Source organism: Bos javanicus, chromosome 22 (genome assembly GCF_032452875.1).
Source record: "Bos javanicus breed banteng chromosome 22, ARS-OSU_banteng_1.0, whole genome shotgun sequence".
Lineage (NCBI taxonomy): Eukaryota > Metazoa > Chordata > Mammalia > Artiodactyla > Bovidae > Bos > Bos javanicus.
Genome location: NC_083889.1, coordinates 49845482 through 49855024, shown reverse-complemented (window position 1 = coordinate 49855024; position 9543 = coordinate 49845482). Strand labels below are relative to the sequence as shown.

Sequence of the window (9543 nt, the reverse complement as noted above, 5' to 3'; positions counted from 1 at the left end):
AAGAGAAGGAAGTGGCTCCTGTCACCCCAGAAAGCGGCCCTGTGTCCATCACCTCACCAACCCACCTGCCAGGGCCGGGGCTGGGGCAGGCAGAGGGAGAAAATGGTGGTGGGTTCCTCGGAGCCCCCATCCTGGGCCCTGGGCCCCAGGGTCCACTTTACCCCACAGGCACCATTTTAGGGTCCCTCACACCTTGGTCTTCTGCGGCTCCCACCTTCTCAGGCTGAGGGGCTATCCAACTAGATGGGGGTGCATAGCCCACGCACCCCTCCCCTCACCCTTGGGAATCCTCTGCCAGTCTGCTGAGGGAAGGAGAGCCCTCCACATGACCAGGGTTGTCACCAACAGGCCCGGCTGTCTGACCCCAGTGTGGGAGGCTCATGGGGTGCTTGGGGGCCCCGCTCTAACCCAGGGCCTTGTCCAGGAGTCCCTGCCTCCAGCCCAGCCCTCCACCCTGGGACTGGGGTTCACCCCTCATTTCCACTTATGCCAGCCTGCAGGCTCTGTTCTTTAGCGGAGGGTCTGGACATCACTTAAAGTCCTGGTTTGAGATTGTTCGATGCTACAGCTGTGCAGTCCTGAGAAAACCAGGGCATTTGGTCACCCCAGTAACCAAACCCTCCAAACCCTTCTGAGGCCTGCAGGTGGGTTCCCACCGACCCACCCCTGCAACCTTGTGCTCTGGAAAAAAACATTTTTTTTTCTCTTTTGTGTTTCAGACACAGGTTCTATGGGTCTCAAGCCCCCTCCCTCCTCTGGTCCCATAGTTCCTGTCCACTTGGCTCTCCAATCAAGGGGATAGCAGGCATGGTGACACCATCCCACAGCTGAGGTTCAAGGCCCCGGAACAGCCTTGAACTCAGCACCAGAGGCACGTCATTGGACAGATCAAGGAAAGACAGCCGAGCTGCCTCCTTATGGCTGGGACCCAAGAGATACCCTCCCTCCTCGGCCCCTCACCCATTCCACCCCTGCTGGGGCTTCATATCCTCAGTGTCACAGGCTCACACTCTCTTTGTGCAAATGTCTTAATTACATCTTTAATGCTCTCACATGGAGATGCTGTGAGTTAAATTACAGTTTCTGCGCATCCCAAATTACCCGCAGCCTTTCAGTTGGCTCCAATGCTAACGTATTTATAGCATCTAGAGGAGGAAATAAATCCAGAACCTTCCCCACGAAGGCCTCCTAGGCCCTCACATCCTGAGGGTGGTATTTGTCCAACAGAGGGTTCGTACCTGCCGCCTTCGCGTCCTCTCCAACCAGCAGAGGACAGCGGCGGCGAGGCTGGGCAAGACCGGGGCGCTGGCATGCTCCTGTGCGCATGCGTGCCCTGCGGAGACGCGCCAGGCTCTTGGGGTCTGGCTTGACCCAGATGCCCCAGAGTGGCAGAATTTCTGCGGGGCACAGCGTGGGCAGACCAAAGGTGATCAGAACCCAGACTAGGTCTCTTCTGATCCGCAAGGGGCCATCCCCGCCCTGTTTCAGGCAGTCTGATCTTGCAACACTTTGACCGCTGCCCCAGACCGGTAGCCTCTCCCCCAACCCTGGATCCCCAATAAACACTAAGACAGGGGGACTGTTCCCGAAGCTGCTTACTGGCTTGTAGAGCCCAGTGAAGAGACGCAGTGGGCAGTGGACCCTTGGCTCGGCTTCCCCCCTCCCGCCAGTCCCTGATCGCTGATGTCAGAGAAGGGGTGGCCCGCTTGATGTTCCTCTACACACCTTGGGGTGGGGGTCGGGGGGAGGGTGGAGCCAGTGCGGGGGTCTCCATCCTGCCCTCTGTGCTGGCTCAGGCGCGTGTCTGCAGGTGGGCACGGTGATGTGCATGCAGGGGGCCTCGCTGCAGGTCTGGCCCCGCATCCCTCCACACCTGCTCCCCCGCCTCCCCTCCCCCTCAGCTCTCCTCGGAGCATAGACCCAGCCCATAGCCGGCCAACGGGGAGGGGTGGCTGGAAGACCTCGTGGATCCCCGTCATATGGACAGACCTCCTCTTGGCATGGGGGGCAGTGGGGAGGCCCCTTTTAGAGCCTGGAGAGTCAGCAGCTGGGTCCTCAGAACAGCTGGGGCCTCAGCAGGGCAGGTCCTGAGAGTCGGTCTTAGTGATCTTGGAGTGGGCGGCTTTGTGGGCACTGCAGCAGATGTCTTCATCAGACGTCCAGGCTCATCCCTGGGCTACTCATGCGTGGATGGCATTGGCCACATCGGTGAACACCAGCCGACTGGGCCTCTGCACTGGGCCCTGAGAGGGGAGCGTGGTCTGCACAGAAACAGTCAGGGCATCAGGGACCTTGACTGAGGCCAGGCCCTCTCTTACCCAGTCACCTCCACCCTCTGCTGCTTACTTGCACTTGGCACCCACTATGTCTTCTGCCTGGAATGCCCTCCCATACGCTCAGCCAAGAAATATGACCTGACTCAAGTGATTCCTCCCATGACTCCTCCTGACAGCCATCCCTAGTCTTGCCTTCTCAGCCAGAGGCAGTGCTTTCCCTGGGGTCCCAGGATTAATTACACATGTACCACCTTCTCCCAGCAGAGGGGGCTCACCTCTGCACCCAAGCCCCAAAGCTGCAGCACAGGGGCTGGCACAAGGGGTGCACAGGAAATGACTGTCAAATGGCCAGTTGTCCCAAGAGTTGGGTGGACAGAGATTCTCAGCCCAATATTCTGCATATCCCAAGGAGGTGTGAGTCCTGATCCAGGTACACAGAACTGGTAGCCAAACCACAGGGTCTCTGACTCCCAGCCTCCACTTTTCCTGAATCCAGTCTCCCAAAGCTGCCTCTGTGGGGCTAGATTCCTTAGCAATCTGTGGGATCAAGGCCAGGAGGGATGCAAAGAGGCATCACGATCCGGAGAGGCCAGGTCTCTCCATGGGGCTCTGGCCCCCGGACATCTCAGGGACTGCTGGCAAGTGGCCGGGCAGCCCAGTGCCTCTGGCAGGATAACCACACAGGTACCCAACCCTGTGGACACGGGAGGTGTCTGCCCAGGGTCTGCATCTGCCTGGGGTCTGCCAGTTACTGGGAACCCACCGGTCTACTCAGAGGTGCCAGAATCTGACCCCAGTGACAACTCGCTCAGCATGCGATCTCAGGAAGCAGAGGAACCCAGGGTCTCAGCCTCCCAACATTCCCTCCTGCCTTCCCCCTAGTTTCAGGGGTGCACCCAAAGCAAGAATCGGTATTTTTTTTCACTGCAGATGAGAAAACTGAGGCTCAGAGAGGCCAATGGACCTTCCCAGGTGACCAGGTGATCAGGGGCAGAGCCGGCTGGACCCCAAGGCTGCCCCAGCCTGGCTGTGCAGTGATCTGTGGGGGGCCAAGGAGCAATTCCACCCGTTTCTAATCCAGCCTGACAAAGCCCATATAGCTGCCACCTGACCACATGGCAGGTGTTAGAAAGCTGCCCGGGAAAGGAGGGAGGGTGGGGCGGGAGAGCCACGAGTGGCCTGCGGGCTGGGTGGAGGAGCCTGCCAGCGCCCACCTTGCCCTGCATGGCCTGCCCAGCAGCGGCGGCCTGCACAGAGGCAGCGTCCCGCCCGTGCTCCAGCAGCTCCTGCTCCAGTTCGTCTTGCTCCTCCGTGGGGTCGAAGTTGTACATAGGCATGAGCTGGTGGCGTAGCTTCTCCAGCCTGGGGGTGGGGGCAGAAAATGCTGGGGGCTGGGCAGGCCCTTCCCCTCCCACCAGCCCTCCAGGCCCTGCCTGCGCATCCACAGACACAGTCCTATTTATGGTCCTAAAATTTTCCCCAGGATTCAATGAGAGACATTTCTGTGCACATTTCTGCTCCTCGGATGGGTGGCCTGGGAGGGAGAGTTACCCACTCCTGGGGACAGATGGGGTCAAGGGTCACAGAGCTGTCATCTGTGGGGGCCATGGGGACTGGCTAAGCCAGGGGCTTGTGTGGTCCACAGCCTCTGGGGGGCCTGGGGTGGGGAAAGTGGAGTCAATGGAAGCAGGGCAAGGGTGGTTCAGCTCTCTCCAAGGGAAAGTGGTCACCCCCAATCCTGAGTGGGCAGGAGGGACCCTGACTCCCTGACTAGGCAGAGGGACCTTCATGGTGGGAGGACTCTCCTTCCCCACCCATGTCCCTAGAGTCCAGCCCAGCACAGCCCACGGGCTTCAGTCTTGGGGGCAGCCAGGGAGTTACCTCTTCTTCTTCCTGATGTACAAAACCTGCAAGAGAGGGAGGCAGCATCAGATGGCCAGGGAAGGAGGCCCTAATTAACCCAGCAGTCCTTAGGATAGGGGACACATGGAGGCTGATGAATGGGAGACCTCTAGGACCCCTGTCCTCAGTGACCCCATCCCATGGACACCTACCTCCTACCCCATTTGGCATTTACGAGATGCTGAAGAGCATCATAGGCGGGGAGCAGCCCTGCCTGGGAAAACCACAGTCAAGCCTGGCCTGGGGACTCATGGGCCCATCCTGCCAATACTGACAGAGGCTCCAGCCACTCAATGCCTGCCTCAGCCTCCTCAGGGCTGAAGTGTATGGGGGGGGGGTGGGGAGGGGACTTCAGCACACCCCCTCCTCTCAACTGTCCCCAGGCATAATACTTTTCCCCACGTATAGGTGAAAAGTGCAGGTGACAGACAGAGGCCAGGCTCGGCAGGACAGTGGCTCTGGGCAAGGCTCTGGTCTGGGTTCCTGGGGTTTCTGGGGAGGTTGATGGTCCTCAGTGGAAAGGGGTTGAGGAGGAGGACCTGAGGCCCTGGACATCAGCCCAGACCAAACCCTGATGCTGGAGGAACCTAGGAAGACCCCTGGGTCCTCACCCACCATTGTACAGACTTGGAGATAAAGGCCTGGGCAGCCTGAGAAAACATCCGGGACCCAAGAGCTCCGGGCTGGAGCAGGAAAGCCTGGTACAGGGCAGTGGGGGTGGGGGAGGAGGGGGAGGAGGCGGGAGGAGGGGAGGAAAGAAGTGGGGAGGAAGGGGAGGACGGGGGTGAGACACGGGTGACCATCTGGGCAGGGACCCCAAGGACGTCTGCCACCATCTTGCTAATCCCTAAACTGGTGATTTTTGACTCCCAGGAACATGACCACTTCTGCCTGGGGGAAAGCCCTGTTCCAAGAGTCTGTCCTAAATCCGCCGTGGCTCCTACACTCTTGGTGGCTCATTCACAGCTTGAATCTGGTTTGTTTCCAGCCTGGCCCAGAGCTCCTCCTGCTGCTCATTCCTGGGGGACCCCAAAGGTGGGAAGAAACAGGTGCCCCTTGCTCCCCCTTCCACCCCCAGGATGTGAGCAGGCCCCTTGCTCTCCTGTGAGTGGGAGGTGACAGGAGCTCCAGGTCTCTGGCCCAGCCCCTGCCTGCCCTGAACCAGCAGCTCCAGCCCCAGTGGTCTGCACTCCCTGCCCTGCCCCATGGCCTGGGATACAGAAGGATCTTCAAGAGATGCTAGAACCAATCTCCACCCTTCATCCTTGCTTCTCCTTCTGTCCCAAATAATAACACCTTCCCCCAACACACCTTCCTTTCCAAATCTTTCCCACCCTTCACTGTCGAGCTGCAGCCCCACCTCTTCCAGGAAGCCCTCCAGCACTGCTCCTCTGATGTGAAGCACACTGCCTGGCACTGGTTTGCTCCTCCTTCCACATAGCATGGCCTGGCTCATGGCTGGCATGGGGGCAGATTCCCTAGTACTCAAGGAACCTACCTCTCTGGACCTGTCCCTGGCCCAGGAGCTGTTTCCTGCCCTCCACTGCCTTTGCCCCATAAGCTCCCTATCTCTCTGCTTTGGGACATAAAGCCATACACCCTGGCCCTCTGAATGTGCCTCCAGAATGAAGAGTAAGGAAGTCTTCCCAAATTCCCAGGATGAAATCTTTGGGTCTAGTCCCTGCTTTATCCCTGAGGTTCTGGTGGCTCTGCCTGTTTAACCACTACGTGGGTGCCAAACATTGGCCTTCTGCCTTGCCCCTGCCCCAGAAGGCTGTGCAGGCCCTGGCCTTGCTCTGTGTGCTGTGTCCTGGCCCTGCCTGCTGGACAGCAGTTGCTCCCTGGCAGCGATCCGGAGCCTGTGGGGCCCATATGGTGACCATGGTTTACCAGCAGCTCCAGCCATGATGGACCATCCACAGCCCTATTTGTCAGAGCAACATGCTCCTAGGTCTCAGGCCGGCTGTCAGAGCCTGTGAGGGGCAGCAGGCCGAATGCCACCACTGCCGGGCCTGCTGGGGGACCTACGGTGCACCCTTACCCTTCCAGGTCTCAGCTTATGCAGTCTCCCTTGGTGACATTCTGAGTGTCCATGCATTGTCTCAAAGAGGGAGTCCATGCCTGTTTTTTTTGGCTGCGGGATCTTAGTTCCCAACCAGGGACTGAACCCAGGACCATGGCAGTGAAAGCACCAAGTCCTAACCACTGGGCCACAGGGAATTCCCAAGGGAGAGACCATATTTTCAGCAGCAGATCTCAGATCTGGAAGCATTGTATCCACTCTCAGGGGGACACCTGGAGCCTCAGCCCAGCTTACCTCTACCCTGATTCCTGTCCAACTCTGCCCCTCCTGTGACACTGGGGCCAGGTCTCCATTGTGAGGTCTCAGCCCTAATGTTGCCTCCTCAGCTGTCCCTGACCACCAAGTCTAGGAAGGCCCCCAATGCCCACCCAATTCCCCAAGCCAGTCCGTATAGGCTACCCTTAGCACCTTTGGTTGTATCTCTCGCTCACTCCCTGTAAGAACTGCAGAACCTTTTCTCCCTCATCCCTGAGGTCCTGAAGGCTTGATCCAGGGCAGGTGCTCATGAATTAATTGCCAAGTGAATGAATGAACACTGCCAGCAGGCTGCTGTGCCCAGAGCATCCTATCCAGACTCTGCAGCCCATGATCATTCCCAATTATTTTCTGGCCTCTACTCCTGTAAGGCCCCCATGCTCACTTGCTTCGCTGTCCTGCTCGCTGCTCACAGAGCCAGCTGTCTGCTTCCACACTTCTGCCCATCAAGACCCGCCATCTGAAACACCTTCCGCGACAACTCCTTCACAACCCAGCTCAAAATGCCATGTGTTCCTCAGAACCTTTTCTTTTTCTTCTGATTAGAGGCAGCCTCTCTGGTCTCTGGGCCCCCATATAAACAAATCCTTGGGAAAGGGAAGGATTGTACTATCAGTAACAGACCATTGTGCTCTGACTAGATTCTCTAAATTCTAACTGCTGATCACCCTTCTGCCAAGTGACAGCCATGTGGGCCAGCCCCAGCCTGCCCCAGCTCTCACCATGGCCACAGTCAGGCCGATGACGGTGATGATCCCGAAGGACAGAAGCATTGTGCCCACACCGGTGGTGCCACCAGCCACATCAGGGATTCTGGTGTCATTAAAGCTGGTGGCTTCTGGGCTGAGGGTGGTGGTCTCGGAAGCTGGCCCATCTGTGGCAGGCTCTAGGTCAGACTCAGAGGTGGGAGGGCGGCTGCTGATCCAGCCCCTAGCAGATGGGATCCTGGAGTCCATGCCGATGCTGAGAGACTGCTTGTGGTCAGCCAACCTGCCCGCTCACTTTTGACACCAGGGGTGTCCCAACCTGCGGCCCCCACTACCCATACAGGGGGCCACGTCCTTGAAAGGGAGCTCCGTGGGTGCTGGAAAGAAAAAAAAAAAACAAAACATGAGACTGAGGATGGGACTCTGTGGTGAGATGAAGTCCCCCTAAGTTCTGAAGGCACAGGGGAAATCAAAGTTTGAGGGCAAGGGAAAGTTCAGGGACCATTGGGATATGTGCTTCATATACTATAGATCCCATGTGCATTTAGGGGCGTGAAAATGAAGCCCTGCCCCCTCTTTGTGGGTAAGATGATCACAGCGATCATACTTGGAAGATGTGAAAGGTAGTGGGGAGGCTTAAAAGAAAAAGTCCACTCCCCACCCCAGCGCCTACTCCCCACGCTCTTCATCTTCGTTCGTCCTGCCCCACCCCCCCACCATCCCTCACCTCCTGCTTGGAGAAAAAAAAAAAAAAACTGCAGCTTTTTCCTTGCACAATGATCAGACAGGCCTGTCTGTGAATTCTGGTTCAAGCCACTTAACTGAGTGACCCTAGGAAAGTCAACCACCTCTTCCTGCCTCAGTTTCCCTGAGTCTAAGCTGCAGGCATTAAGGGCACCTCCCTCACAGAAAGGGTGAGAGGGTCACTGACATCAGAATGAAGTAGTGCCTAGAAATGACTTAGCTCAGTACAACCCTTATCCACAGTAAGCACCCAGTAAGTGTAAGCTCTTCTCCCTCTGGCCACTCGGGGCCACAGAAGCCCCTGCACCCACTCTGCCGTGTGTTGTCCAGCCTGTGCTTGGAGGGCAGGGACAGGTATGGCAAGGCCAGAAGACAAGAAGGAGAGAGAGGCTACATTCAGGGCCTCTGATGGGCTTTCTCTGTAAGCTCTTGGGTCCCTGGACCCCTACAAGGGAGCCAGAGGCTGCCAGGGACCAGGAGACAGTCAAGGAGAGTGAATCTTCAGAGGTAAGAATGGAGTTCCCACTCTGAAATGACTTCTCCTACCCATCCCTCTTCCCTTGGGAGCAGAGGGTGGGCAATATGCCCAGTCCAGGCTGTGACTTTGGCCTTCCCAGGCCAAAAGGCCCTGGATAAGACCGAGTGGAAAGAAGTCCCAGCCAAACTGCAGAAGGGCAGGCCTAGGGAGAGGAGGAATGCACAGATCATGGCTGCATACACATGCTGTGCGCTAGCTCATGGGTATATGTGGGATGCCTCCCGTGTGGGTGCATGGGTGTGTGTGAGGTGGGCACACATGCAGGATGGCCCCTTAGGAAGGGGCAAGGCTGGCACAGAAACATGGGATGGGAGAGGCTCATAGCCGGTCTCTGTCCTCTGCCTCTAGGTAGGCTGGGCTTGTCAGGAGTCCCAGGTTCTTTCTTGGTTCTGCCACTGACCCCGAGACGTGACCTTGGGCCAGACCCTTAACACTTGCTCTGGGGCTCTGTTTATTCTTCCTTCCAAAGGAGAGAAAGGGCCCTGCTCATCACTGTTCAGGACTGCCTCATGTTCCAAAGGGCAAGAGAAGGAATCGGGGAGGAAAAGGGTTGGGCGCTACGACCTCCGAGAACCCATATACCGTTCTCCACCAGGTTCATCATTCCTCGCTACTCCAATCCCCATCCCCACCTTCGCCCCTCTGATTCCTCCATTCTTGCACAGAAGCGGCGACCTCAGCACTTACTTAATCCTCTCTGGGGCGCCGAGCTCAGCCGGAGAGGTTAGGGGTGGTGGCGACCGGCAGGAGGCGGGGGCAAGGTTGGGGGGGAGACCCCTCAGGTCCTAGGGTAGGGGGCGGCGGGTCCGACCCGAGGTCCGCCCTCCCTGGGTGGACCTCCTGGGCTGTGCCTGTGACGTCGCACCGCCCACAGCCGAGCGCTCGCTCTGCCAGCCTGGACAGGGACAGGCCGGGCCGGGACCCACCGCGGGGGTGGGGCTGAGGCCAGCAGCCTGGCGTCTCCGCGATGCTCCAGCTATTCTCCTCCCTGCCAGCCCCGCGCCCCCGGCCCCGGATTGGCTGTCAGGCCCAGAGCCG

The 9543-nt window shown here is 58.3% G+C and overlaps 1 protein-coding gene across 3 annotated transcripts; it reads right to left on the bottom strand.

Annotated features, from left to right (window-relative positions):
• Positions 1–1014: 1014 nt before the first annotated feature.
• C22H3orf18 (chromosome 22 C3orf18 homolog) lies at positions 1015–9522 on the bottom strand. Of its 3 annotated transcripts, XM_061397524.1 has the most exons (5): positions 9193–9522; positions 7239–7600; positions 4158–4183; positions 3491–3638; positions 1015–2261 (listed from the first exon to the last, which is right to left on the bottom strand). In XM_061397524.1, the coding sequence occupies exons 2-5, from the start codon at positions 7470–7472 to the stop codon at positions 2181–2183; spliced, it is 489 nt and encodes a 162-aa protein (XP_061253508.1). In that variant the 5' UTR covers positions 7473–7600; positions 9193–9522; the 3' UTR covers positions 1015–2180. The 3 variants fall into 3 exon arrangements, with proteins under 3 accessions (XP_061253508.1, XP_061253506.1, XP_061253507.1); XM_061397522.1 differs by lacking the exon at positions 4158–4183; XM_061397523.1 differs by lacking the exons at positions 4158–4183; positions 9193–9522 and adding an exon at positions 9088–9186.
• Between the last annotated feature and the right edge of the window lie 21 nt (positions 9523–9543).

Bases quoted from the DNA above. Each gene is read 5' to 3' on its own strand.
- C22H3orf18 (XM_061397522.1), bottom strand. From the start codon at position 7,472: ATGGACTCCAGGATCCCATCTGCTAGGGGCTGGATCAGCAGCCGCCCT. The intron at 3,639-7,238 runs GTGAGAGCTGGG...CCCCACCCCCAG, and splicing joins TCGGCCTGACTGTGGCCATG to GCTGGAGAAGCTACGCCACC. The intron at 2,262-3,490 runs GTGGGCGCTGGC...GTTTCTGTGCAG, and splicing joins GGCAGGCCATGCAGGGCAAG to ACCACGCTCCCCTCTCAGGG.